Here is a 14060-nt window from a genome sequence, read left to right as displayed (position 1 = left end):
TTTGTCGACTTCTTTTTGGAGGTGTTGGCGGCGTCGGAGGTGTGGTGGGGCAATGCTGCTGAGAGCCGGTAACCAGTGTCCAGGAGTTGGTTTCATGCACCCGGTAATTAGCCTCATGGTGTGGTTAAGTTGGCTATCCACGTTTTGGGTGTGGGCACTGTTTATCCACGTAGGGGCACAGTATTCTGCTGTAGAGTAGACTAGAGCCAAAGCGGTCGTTCTTAAGCAGTCCGCTGACGCTCCCCATGTGGTGCCCGTTAAGTTCTGAAGTATGCTGTTTCGGGTTCTCAGTTTGGCTGCGACATTCTGCATGTGGGCTTTATATGTCAGACTTCGGTCCAGTGTGACTCCAAGATATTTTGGGTGAGGGTTGTGGGTCAGGACTGTGTCACCAAATCGGATGTTGAGTTCTCTGCTGGCTAGGCGGTTGCTGAGGTGGAAGCAGCACACTTCGGTTTTGGATCCATTTGGGCGTAGGCGCCATCGGGCAAAGTAATCCTTCATAGTGGAAAGATCCTGTTGCAAGGTGCGTTCTGTCTCCTCTATACTTCGATCTTGTGAGACGAGGGCAAGGTCGTCTGCGTAGGCAAATTTTCTCGTCCGGGTATCCGGGATGTCATGTATATAAAGATTGAATAATATGGGGGCTAACACCGATCCTTGAGGTAATCCGTTATTGAGAATTCTAGCTCGGCTGGCTTTGTCACCCAAGAATACTTGAAAGGGTCTGTTGGTGAGGGCGTCTTCTATTATTCTGTATATCCTGATACAGGGGACGACCTTCAGTAGTTTAAACAGCAGTCCTTGGCGCCAGACGGTATCATATGCGGCGGTGAGGTCTACGAAGGCCGCGGAGGACTTGAGATTTTCGTCAAAGCCCTTTTCTATGTGCGTGATTAACGCCAGGACTTGATCGTTACAGCTGCGGCCAGGGCGGAATCCCGCCTGCTCCTGAGGAATTTGCGCTTCGATTGCTGGCGCGATTCGGTTGTAGAGGACTCTCTCGAAAAGTTTGTATGTCACACTCAGGAGTGCAATGGGTCGGTAGCTTTCAGGATTATCCGCTGGTTTTGCCGGTTTCAGTATTGCGGTTATTTTGGCATATTTAAGCGGGGCAGGGATTTTTCCTGACTCAATCATCTTCGTGAAGAATGATGCCAGCCATTGCTGCGTGCGGGGGCCACAATATTTTATAAACTCCGGGAAAATGTTGTCCTGCCCACAAGCCTTATTTGTTTTAATATTTTTGATCGCCGCTGCCACTTCAGATTTAGTGATAGGGCCACTGTAATTGCAATCAGGAGTAGCATGAGACTTCATTTCCTTCAATTGCTTCAGGATAAGGCGGGTATGCACTTTTTCGCTAGGCATCTTTGATAGCTTCACCATCCTGTTGGCGATGGCACTTGGGTTGACTTTTGTGTGGTTAGCTGGACTGTTGATCCCAGAAGTGAGGCGCTTGAGGACGTGCCAGGCCTTGCGGCTTGAATGCGTGAAATTCATGTTGCTGACGGTGTTCTCCCATTTCGTTTGGCGTGCTTCGTTCAGGGATCTGATCAGTTCATGGGCAGTATTTCGGTCACCAGTCCGATTAAACTCATTCCACAGTCTTTCGGTGTTGTCATTCCAGCATGGGATGTACTGTTTGCGATAGCCGCGAGGTATATGTTTTTTGGCCGTTGTTATTATTAGCTTCTGGAATCGCTCGTAGTTTTCTGGGAGAGGTGGTATCCATCTGACAGAATCGTCTAGGCAGTCTGAATATGCTTTCCAGTCAGCCTTCAAAAAGTTCCACCTGGGTGCTGGGTATGAGTGAATCAATGGTATTCGAAGGCCGATTTCAAGCAGCACAGGGCGGTGCTGACTGTGCGGGAAGTCCTGTAGAACAGACTTCGTCACTGGTAGTGGGTTTCGTTCAGCGTCTTGGGAAGCATTATTTTCGACTTACGAAGCGATTATTTTCAAAAATATCCACTTCATCAAAAATTTTATTCAGAAACAACAACCTTATTTTTAAAGACCGATCGAATGATGAGTCACACGTTTGATATCGCCTGTTTTTTTTTTTACTTCTAGTTACATGAATGGAGTGCCCCCTTAAAAATATTTTTTGTTTCTTTTACTTCCAAACTTAGTAGCGGCTCGGCTTGTATATATATTTCCTCATAAAGTGATCAGTTTTCATTGCTATTTAGGGTCCTGTAGTCAACAAGAAACCCTTATAGTTACGCCATTGTCTGTCCGTCTTTCCGACCGCAACGTGTAAGCGTTTGTATGGTAGGTACCTACACCTATCATGAGGGCCTTTAACATCTTTACAGATGATTTATGCAGCGTCTGTATGCGAGGAACACCATTAAATCCTTCAAGGAATAAATTTGAAAATACACAGAAAACGCGAGACGTTTTGTGTTCAGCGGTGAGGTGGAGTGAGCTGGTTCCGTAGGGGCGAAGAAGTAAACCGTCTTGTAGTCACAATAATATATTGAATATAAAAGCACAATTATGATAGGCCCATATTTCGGTGGTAATGTGAAGTGTTTATTCCCGTTCACATGGTAACAGAATTCAAAGATAGAACAAGAGCATAGAGAAATGTAAAAAGGAATTACTTTCATAAATATTCGTTCTGTTGGACTTGCCAACATTTTGTACGTAGAGTTAATATCCAGCTAACCGAAAAGATTTCCTAGGTCAGAGATTGCGTCTCAGAATGTATGACATGCTAATCCTAATTAACCGTCTTTGTTCGATTTGAATTACTGCCAGGCCGTGATCTCATCTGTCGGTCGACGTCGTTTGAACTTGCTTGAAGTCATCCTTCACTAAATCATTTTCTCGGAATGCCCTTAGGCATTGAACGAATGTGTATTTACTAACATCCTTCCCCGTTTGTCAGATCGGAAACGAGAACGAGTACTCTCTAATGATGACACCACAGTAAAAATCTAATCCTACTTCAACCCTAACATAGCAGTTTTTCATAGAGCCTTAATTACCTACTGATTCTAATTCATTTTGTTCAGGTTGTTGTCAAATCTTGCAAAAAGTGTTTTCCGTCTTTCCCAGTAGACGGCGTCAGCTGTGCTAGTGTCATTCATAGCCATACCTTATCATAAAACGTTGGTTTATACATTATGGATTGTAAAAGACTACAAATACGCACGTCGTCTTTCAAATCACTCGCCGACTCAATTATATGTTATGGTATCACAAGCTATGGGCGGACATACAAAACCTACTTGGAACAAATCTATAACCTACAAACGGCACTTCTGAAAACAATTGTACCGAATAAAATTAGAGAAAAGTATAAAAATGATAAAAAGGGCCTATTTAAACATTGCAAAGTTATTAACGTCTTTGATAGGTTTTGTTTGTCCTTAGTAACAGAGGAGTGTGAAATCATACCATCATTAGATAAAAAAAATCGCCCCAGTAATTTACGTACCTTAGACTATCTACCCTCATATACAACACCAAAAAGTAACAATGTATACGGTAAAAGAGTAATTGAAATTCTACTCCCATATATATTAAACACCTTACCTAAGAATTTACAGTATGATCTCATTAACATTGTTGAAAATCACGGCAAATGTATGCCAATCCTAAAAAAATACTACCTAAGTCTAGACTAATGTATAAAATAGAAGCAGAGATTTTGATATTCATAGATTAATTTAAGTTTACCGAAACACAACTAAGCATGTAATAAATAATAATAGTATTAAGTATTAATTAATAATAGTATTAAGCAAACGCGGATTGGACCGCGCGATCTCGCCAACTATTACATAAACCCTAAAGGTTTCCAATAGTGGCATGCATGTAAAAATTGTATTAAAATTTAAAGTGAATAAATAAACTAAAAAAAAAACAAAATCTTTTTTTTTCTATAAAACAAACCAGGAAACGGCGCTCGATCGAATTAGAGTCTGATTGGAAAGAGAAGAGTCGTTGAATGTATTGGGCCCCATACATCCCACGACTCGTCTCTTTCCGCGCAAACTCTACATGGGTATAAAAAGAAAGAAAAACTGGAATTCATTCTGACAAAAGTACGACCACTGCAACTGGGTAAAATATATACACTAAAGATTTCCAATCCACGATGTAGATATTCTTTTATAAATCACCATTAATATTCAGATGTATTGCGCCATTAGCTAGGGTCAGACAATAGGTTTGTTTGTCCGTTGCCGTTCATACGCTGGACAGTAATTGCTTTGTAGTATCCCCGCCCTCAGAAGGCCACATCGTCATCGCACGGAGCGTACAACGTAGTACGGAGTATTTCGAGTGATGACTCATTATTTTTATACACTAATCATAGTAATGATTCAAAGGGAAGCGACAAGGGCTTATTTAACATACAAATATAGGTATACTATGCAGGTATAAAAAGTACATATGGTGCTATTTTCCCGCAGTAGTGCGTAAAGCGCGCTTTCCGTGCGTATGTCAAAAGTTTAAAGGGCCATAAGTACTGTAAAACGTTGTACGATACACGTGTGAATAGGTAATTCGCATCTCGTGTCGATTTAAAACACTCCCTTCGGTCGTGCTTTAATTTATCGCCACTCGTTTCGAATTTCCTCTTTTCCGCACTTGTATCGTAAATAACTATTTTCAAATTATAATACATCCATTTATTCTGGTTCCCTAACTTGAGGAGAACCAAGCAAGAGCGTCCGCATTGGGTTATTAATATTACGAGTATAAAAGCCTGTTTATTACTAATGTAATCAAGCATACGAGTATATACCACAGCTTATACTGGCTTAACTGCTAAATCGCTTGTAAAAAATACTATGTGTATTTAAAATTAAAATAAAAACAACAGAATAAAAAATATTGAAATAAACCTTCGCTTTCGCTGGGGCGATAACAATACTACAGAAAATAATTGTTTGCCTACAGATAGTTCATTAAAACCTATTAATAAATCAGATAGAAGTAAACCAATCAAATCAAACGCGATAACTCTACACATGCGCCACGCTAGCCGCGTCCCGCGCCCTCAACGCGCCGCTTCGCCTTCACGTCAAAATCTCTCCCCTAGGACAATTTCATATGTAACAACGGTTTGTTTCTTCCGCGCCGTTTAGCGTAAGCAACGGTCAAGTAGGACACTTTTATAGGTATCAAATAATTGTTTCAACCGCGCCGCACCGCTACGCTTCGCGTTCGCGTCTTGTTCGCCTACGTAAGACGTCGCGTCGTATTACTAGTTATTAGACGAAGATATCAGAAGTGGGTGACAAATACATTGAACACGAAAGGAATGACAATAAACTCGACAATAAAGCACTAGTAGTTTTCGTATGCAACTTGAAGGAAACTACATCCGGCAGCGCTGTATGAGTAGTCCAGACCGTATGAATATTAAATTGCGTATTTAAAATAATTTACTAAACAAAATTTCTTGTTGTTGGGTGACTAATACAACTTGGCGGTAGAGACAGTTTCTGTGATTCAACATGGATTCAACTAGCCAATTTCCCTTTAAATGTCGGCGTCCAGTTATCATTATCGCTAGACTCGCTAGAGTCAAGAGGAAGAACAGGTTTGACGATGATAATAATATCGTATTTTCTTATATTTCTCATTTTAATAACATAATTATAGGGGAGAGCTGGTTATATTGTAATAGTTTTTACTTAAACGTGGATATTTTATAAATATGTAGGAACATATGTGCTTCACTGTGCATATAAAAGTTAAGAAGATATGATTCAGTGATTAAATTAAGGAAGACAATTTTTTTTTTCGAAGTGACTGAAATATTTACGATTTAGATATGATCGCCGATAGGCATTAAGCCGGCGGCGGCGCGCCGGTCAAAATCGGTCGGCTGCGGCGGCGAAAATGCGGCGTGGCCTTGAAACTCCTTTGATTAATTAAAAAAACAATTCAAACCAAAATTTTACCGAAAAAACATATATTTGCTGTAAGAAAGTTATAAAATAAGTGCATTTTTCAATTTCAAGGATAATTTATTGAATAAAGGTTCGAAAATAGTTTTATATAGTATAAACAGTATAGCGCAGCATCAGAGCCGGTCTTATAATCTTGGTGAGGCCCTAGCCGGGGTAGGCCCTTATCTTTTGTGCTAAGTAAAAAGTACTGTATCATCAGGAATGCCGATAGGCCGATAAAGACCGAGGCCATTATGTTAAAAACCTGGAGATGCAGGCGCATCCGTGCGAGTCCATAGGCCGTGCTGCAGTGGAGCTAAGATCGGACAAAAACCAATGACCAAGCATTTTAAAAGCGAGGCCGAAAGTTGAGCTCCAAACAGAGCCGAAAACTTGGAGGTTCAGATAGCGGCATACTTCCATGCGAGCGATACGAGGCCAAAGATTGAGCTGCGAGAGAGCAAAGCTTGAAATTTGAACAATGGCCAAGTTTAAATGTGATCCGTTTGTTTCCGACGCCCTTCCATGCGAACCCAACGGCCGGACCTTTGGACGTGAAAACGCTTAATACCTATCTGAAATTTATCCCTTTGTACACCTTTTAAAAACATTCAACCATGCTTGCAATGGTTAATTTCGGGGTGAATGTCGGATGAGCGAACCAGCCTACCTATATTTTTGAATTATATGGACCCAAAATACCTTTTGAATGTCTATAAGCTATTCGGAGTGGCGCCGTTAATGATCTAAACTAGATAAAATGTATATTATCTGATTCTGAAAGTAGTAGCCGTTGCCACGCCGATAGCGCAGCGTCGGCGGCGGCGGCGCGAAAATTTCGTCGGCGGCGGCGACGTGCCGGCGCGGCGCTCATATCTATTACGACGTAATCATTACGTTTAAATACTGTTATTTCGTATTTTTATCGTATAATAGGTATACGAGTAGATAGGCTAAACGACATCACAAGTTAGGGATATTGTTACAAATCCACATATAATAAATTTCCTCAGGTTCCACTAAAATCACTTTTTTTCTCTTTTGCTCCACGTGTAAATAAACTCTTAGGTTAATTAAAAAAATACATCAATTTACACTAATATCATATGTTTTCTCTCTTTCGTTCGTTTGGTGCTCCGCGTACGTATATAATTAAACCAGGTTATTTAATGTGAGTTCTACACGTTGTACGATTTAACGGGTGGTACAATATCGACGACTCTCCCCTATACTTAAGTAAACATAAGACCAATAAAAAGGCCATTTATTTATTTATAATAACAATACAGCTAAAATAAGCTGTTCAAATGAGCTGTTTACACATTGATTAGTGTTGAGTGTGAGTTCATACGTTTATGTGTAAACAGGCACTTAGATGCTACCATCTCCAGGGTAAAATTATATTTGCTACTAACTTTAAATGCCAGATGTATTAATTATAATATCGCTTTAAATTTTTAACGTACTCGTACGTTATTTACGTAGATCAGATTAGCTAATAAAAATGCGAAAATGCAACTAGCGATATACCGAACCGGTTAACTTCTATACGGGGTGTCACGTTCTGTACGGAACAAGCAAAGGTCAAGGATATACCTTAAAACCGATTTGACTTCCAATTACAATGTAGGTATGTTCAGCAAAAATAGAATTCTGCAAAGATTGATAACCATAATTTTGTAAGGGCATAATCAACTTACCGTCATACTTTTTGAAATAATTAATTTATATAAGTTAGGTAAGCACTATTAACCAACTTGACAAAGAAAACAAACTCGTCAATTTCTCTTAAACCATTCAATTCGATCAAATACAGCTATGAAGATTAGAAAAATCGTTATTCATTTCATACATTGTTAAATACAATTTTAGGGAAACCCATCTCGCATCATGGCTCCCGTTCCTGAAAGACTAACCGGGTAGTTAGATTAGATTAGCTGGTTAATTCGGATTTGATGCCTTTTAGCAAAAGTTGCATAATAGTTTTGACCCGACGGAACCAAGACGGATTTAGTATGAGAAGCCGATTTGATGATTTCTTCAAAACAGATCGATCGATTTAGTTGCAGATTTTTGTAAAGGATTTGTAATAATTACATCAAGTACAAGTTTTTTTGTAAAGGATTTGTAGTAAGTACACCATAGGCGATGGTTTTTAGACAGGTTTAAACTCAACAGATCACTCACTTTGTGCGATTGAAGGGTGAAATATGAATAAAATAACATCAGTTTTAGCATGCTAAAGGGCACTTAACGGGCATTTGCGTAGACATGTCGGAAATATCCACAACTGATAACAAGTTCAGTAAGTCGACAGCAGTTTACCGCAGCTCACTAGTCTTATGACTTCATTACTACAAGTGTTATGCTAAAGACGACATCTCATATAAATGTTAATTATATAATGATGTTTCATAAAACTTTAACTTTATTGTGTAGTTGTATCCTGGTGTCGTGTGTTTTATCATATAATTGTGATTGTAATTCAACTTGTGATCAATATTTACACCAGTAAGTTTTTTATTTCGGTGTATTCGCTGTCCTTGCTTTCTGTCATAACTGTCATAAGACTCATAAGTCATAAAATATAAACATACCTTCCAAAATTGCTGAGACGGCCAGTGTGCAGTACATGCACTTATTACTACCAGTTTATGGCTTGCTGTCTCTTTACATTAATTCGTCCCACGGATACAGTCATGGTCAATTGCTCTCGGGTAAAATTTACATTATACATACATAACATATTCCACACAAAAATAACATGCATATAGTAGGGCCTATAGCTGTTTGAATTACATAGAATTACCGGGTGACAGTGGTCAAAGTTTTAAGGTATAGGGAATATGTTAGATATCTGTTTTTAGTTTAGTAAAAAGAAACATCCATTGTTTCTGAGAAATCGACTAATGCCGAATCACTCGTGACAAGTATATATTGTTCTTAGCGATGGGGTAAGCCTTGGGAATTCTAAATTATAGGTACATGACTAGGTATTTATTTTTCTTGTTGTGGTTATTCGAGAAGTTTAATCTACAGAAATGTAGTTTTACTTGTAAACACTGATAAATATAAATACAACAAGGTCGTTAAAAACGTACGCGCAGTTCATTACTTTTCATTCTTACAGTATCTACGGCAGACGTCTTATCTTACATACTAGTATTGACTTTGGAGTTCTCTCGTTTTGATATAAAACTGGAATTTAATTAATTCATTTTTATGAGTGTCTTTAAAACTCTGTGTAGAATTCAATATGGGGATTTACTGGACATTAAAAATGTGCGTATCGGAAAAACCATATTTTTTTAAAGATATTTATTACGTGAATATACTTAGTAATACTGATTTAATTGTTTTGTTTCAGAGAGGTAGCGAATGCTTGGGAGAGAAAGGTGGGCAAGCCAGATCAGCCGGCGCCCGCCAATCGCGTCAAAAGCCTTTTCTACGACATCCAGCTATATCCGACCGATCCCCAAGGTAAGCTTCACTTATGATCATTTTGAAGTTTTTGTTGTTATAAACTCCATAAACATTGTACTTAGGGCACCATACACGTACTGTACCTATGTATTATGTTATTTAAGTATGTTGTATGTATACACAATGGTAATTGGGAAGTAATATTCATGCTAATGAATACTAATGGTAGGTAATTGGGATTCGGTGAAACCGGAACCGCTGGCTTGTAGCTAAAATTTATTGTATCGATGTGTAAAGTCTAAGTCAAATTACAGCTTCGCATTTCACACGAAATGTATGTTTGACATTTCAGTTATCACAAAACATGGCACCGTAGTTAAACTTTTAAATGTTCATATCTTAAACATCAATGAATGTTTGCTTGTTACCTACGTTGCAATTGTTACAATCAATTACTTTATGTCGATGTCCCAAAACGAATATACAGTGGAACCTCGATATGGCAAAATTCTCGATAACACGAAATAAAATGCCATGCCCATACCTTCAAAGCTCAAAACACGAAGTTTTTGATCTCATTAAGACGAAGTAACCAACCATTCCTTACACGATAGTACATTTTTACCTCTACATAATAATCGAATTTAAACTGTTGTGAGACATACTAATATTAAAATAATTTTACGGTTTAGACTCACGTGTTTTTACTCGAAAACTCGAAAAAATAGGCGTATTGATTAATCACTTTTAGATCTTGAAGTTATTTACTAGCAAACCTCTGTAACTCGCGCGTAAAACACAATATTATTGTACTTTACGTGTTTGTAGAATATGATTGTTTCATGCGTTTCGCCTCTTTAACTCGAAACCTCTTTTATGACGAACAATGACCTATAAGAAACTCCCTAAGTCGATGCCCTCTATAAGACAAAACCTCGTTAACACGAAGTTTTTGGGTTTTCCCTTGTGATTGCAACTTTGCACTGAGAATTTGTAGGTAGTCTACCCCCGCCCCAGGAAGGCGTCGATATGTTTTATTGCCGAAACCGAAACGGAAATTCAATACTTTATTTTATCGTTGTCGTGTTACGTGGATTGACCCATGTGAAAAATAAAAGTTTTCATTTTCATGCAAATTGAATGTTTGGCTTTTCTAGCCGGAAATGTTTTTTGGTCCCATACATGCATTTGATGCTCGATAGAAAAAAGTTTGTCATAAATGACTTTTTACACGCCCCCTGTATGTTTTTTCCAAAATTTGTAAACGCTAATTTTCATTAGGTTTGAAATTGAGGGAAGGTCTTCTAAGGTCATTTTCGGTTAGCAGAACGGGATTTGGTAGCTGCCCTCACTGGCCCAAAAAGAAAATCCACCTGTATATTGGGACTAATATTATGTTTATCGATAATAATAAAAATATGTAAACATAACAGAGGGTTGTAGAAGTAATTTGCTAATAGCAGATGCCACTGGTGATCGTAGAGCTGGCAGCTTCCTTGTACAAAGAATAAGTATTGCGATACAGCGAGGAAATGCTGCCAGCATCTACGGCACCATTCCGCAGGGGAATAGTTTGTAGTTATTTATTTTAAGATTAGTTTTATTTTAGATTTGCTAACTTAAGATTAATATTTCATTTCATTTATTTAACATTAAAAGCCATGTGCATTACAGAAGATGTTAGTAGAATCACAGAATAAATAATAGTACTAGGTACAGAAGACTCACTCTCTAACAAAACGCGTCTGTTACAATCAGGACAGATATGGCCGCTAGGTGGCGACAGCGCCACGCGCGGCTTATGGCTAGCCACCAAAATTGGTGTGGAATGTATGTACTTTTAGCTATCTGTAGCAAAACGACGAAATCGCGGAGTGAGCCACGCCTGGTAGAATGTAGTCAGTACATGACACCCGGGTAGGGCGCATAATGTTAGTACTTATGAAGGTTTTTTTTAAGTAAAGTAAAGTAACACTCTTGATACGAATCATATCATAACAATTTATTAAAATTACGGAGAGACAGTTATAGGAGATTATGACAACAGGCATTACTAATCCAAGCCTAGTATGTAGATAGTAATGCCGGTCGTAGATCGATGGAGCGATAATTTGACGTCATCTCCATGATATTGATACGAGTGAGCTGAATCAACACGACAGTTTATATGCCATTAATAATTACGCATGCCCGTTCCGCATGCCGCACGTCGCCGTTCACCATTTGACGAATAGACAGCGATAGATTGCAACATAATTAATTGAAACCGTTGCCCAGGTAAATACTTATTGCACATGTTTTATTGTAATGGAATAATAGGTGTGCCTTACTAGCGACCCGCCCCGGATTCGCACGGGTTAACAAATTATACACCTAAACCTTCCTCAAGAATCACTCTATTGGTAGGTGAAAACCGCATGAATCATGATCTGTTCAGTGGTTTTTGTATTTATCTAGAACATACATACACACAAACAGAGAGACGCGGAGAACGGCGGAGGACTTTGTTTTATAAGGTGTAGTGATGTTTTATTGTAATGGAATAATAGGTGTGCCTCAGTTGATTTTATAATTCATAATATTAAATACATATTTATATTTATTGGGACATATGAGTAATCCGGAGAATCCCTAAAACACAAACAATTAACGTAATGAGTAATTTTTTTTCCAGATACTGTTTACTGATTTGAAGATAATAATAATGATTCATGAAATGTATTTCCCGGTACTTATTGAAGGGTGGGTTTGTCAAATGCCTAATGCGCTATTCGATACCTATATCTAAGCTTCAGTATAGTATGTGTCATGAACTAACGAATGATCTCATCAGGTGCCCAGTAAATTATAATTGGCGTAAAATAATTTATCTATTTACCCTGGCCCGGCTCCGTCTTGATCTATCTGACCTATTAGGTACTTGCTCCTCGTTTAATTACTACAAACAAATATCACCGGTGTTGGGTAACACACCAAGAACTAATCGTCCTAGGTGATGTATGGGTATGGGTTATAGATAATATACATAATGTAAGGGAGTTCTGTAAGCGTTTTATTACGTTAAAATATAGCAAAACTGACTACACTCTATTGCACTGATGTAATGGAATCATTGCTTGTTATAATAAAATTAGGACACATTTTTTACATTAAATTCGCTGTAAAATGGGTTAAAATAAAATTAACAAAAATTGTAATTTTCCACATATTAGTTAAATAATAGTGGGAGTGAAACTCAGTTTGCGTTGTTGGTGTTTTAAGGAAGCTAATAACTATTTAGTTTCATTGGCTGCCATTCGCACGAGCAGACTTCAAGAGTGCCGGCGGCGGTGATTCTATCTCAAAGTGCAAATTGTTGAACGCGGCTGTCATATAAAGCAATTTACGGTTCTGTGTGGTTATTAAGACACGCCCCTATTGTATATTTATTGCCTATGAATCTCACGAGCGAGCTATCAATTCACAGTCCACTGTTAATGTCTCTTATGACAGACATCATCTCAGTTTATGTTAGTTTACAAGTCAGATGAGTAGGTATCAAGCACATCTTTGAATGACCTATGCTCCGTAGTTGCTAATTTTATGATGGAACTAAGCAGTTTATTCGTAAGCGGCAGGTACTTACATATTTCATGTGATTTATTTCTTTGCAGTTGAGTTTCTGTATTTATTAAAGTTTAGAATTGATTTGTAAGTAAATGATGAATTTCATAAGTGTCGCTTTTTTAAAACATAAGTACAATAGTAAAACATTTCTACATGGTAGAGAAAAAACTATAGACTTGATTTTATTATGTCACGATCAAAATATTTTTTTTTTATAGTCTGTGCGGAAAGAGAAGAGTCGTGGAATGTATGGGGCGCATTACATCCCACGACTCTTCTCTTTCCGCACAGACTCTATGACGTAAGGGGCCTTTAGAGCGCCGTTTGCGAATGTCGGATCGACTTTAATACATGACTTCGCGATTGGCAAGAACGTCTTTATCGACAGTTGACATACTGGTACCCTTTGACTGAATGACTGAATATGTTACGATTGATTATAGTCATAACATCATACTAGATAATTAAACTTATCTACCATTCCTAATTGAAACATTAGTATAACGCGACAGGTGTTATTACAATGATCTCACCAATTGCTCACTATAGTTGATGACCAATAACCGACTCACGACCGCTCGTGATCCGGCATTGTAACTATACCGACGTACTCAACCGGAAGACCGCTTCGAAACGTAAACTGCTTACTCGTTATTATTTTGTTTCATATTATGGTTTCGATAAAAGTCATTCACTTACTGCGGTAGTTTTTATCCAAAATACAAATTATAAAATTGCATTTCCTGTATAATAGGTACCTGCTTTTACGTACCCCTGTGAAACGACAGATAGTTATTCGATATCAGTTACTAAATTTATGTACTTTATTTCCAAATTCTTTTGTGCTTAACTTAAGTTAAATACGTTCTGTGACATTTCTTTATAATTTCAAAACATAAGCTATTTTTAAAATTTGCTGAACAAATGTTGGTCAGTTTGAGGAGTAGCTAGATTTATTTTTGTATATTATCGCTCGGTCTGTGACGGGCTTTAATAACATACTTTTACATGTACTCAGAAATAGGTTTATCTGATCCCGAAAAGGTTAGAGATGTTGCAGACACTTCCACTGTGTCCTACTTTCCACAGTGCCTTACCCTTTCTCTCATC

At 38.2% G+C, this 14060-nt stretch overlaps 1 protein-coding gene across 11 annotated transcripts in view; it reads left to right on the top strand.

Annotated features, from left to right (window-relative positions):
* LOC134804508 (uncharacterized) overlaps positions 1–14060 on the top strand; it is a 70287-nt gene that overhangs the window by 34987 nt on the left and 21240 nt on the right. For 9 of the 11 annotated variants that reach the window (XM_063777589.1, XM_063777586.1, XM_063777584.1 and 6 more), the window contains one exon: positions 9289–9401. In XM_063777589.1, coding sequence (XP_063633659.1) covers positions 9300–9401 — 102 coding nt within the window. In that variant the 5' untranslated portion in view covers positions 9289–9299. Of the gene's footprint in view, positions 1–8275; positions 8433–9288; positions 9402–14060 lie in introns of those variants that run through there. The other 2 variants (XM_063777591.1, XM_063777585.1) reach the window with 2 other exon arrangements.

The sequence above is a fragment of the Cydia splendana genome, chromosome Z, assembly GCF_910591565.1.
Source record: "Cydia splendana chromosome Z, ilCydSple1.2, whole genome shotgun sequence".
Classification (NCBI taxonomy): Eukaryota; Metazoa; Arthropoda; class Insecta; order Lepidoptera; family Tortricidae; genus Cydia; species Cydia splendana.
The sequence above is the reverse complement of the archived record's forward strand: the minus strand, read 5'-3'. Positions and strand labels throughout refer to the sequence as shown.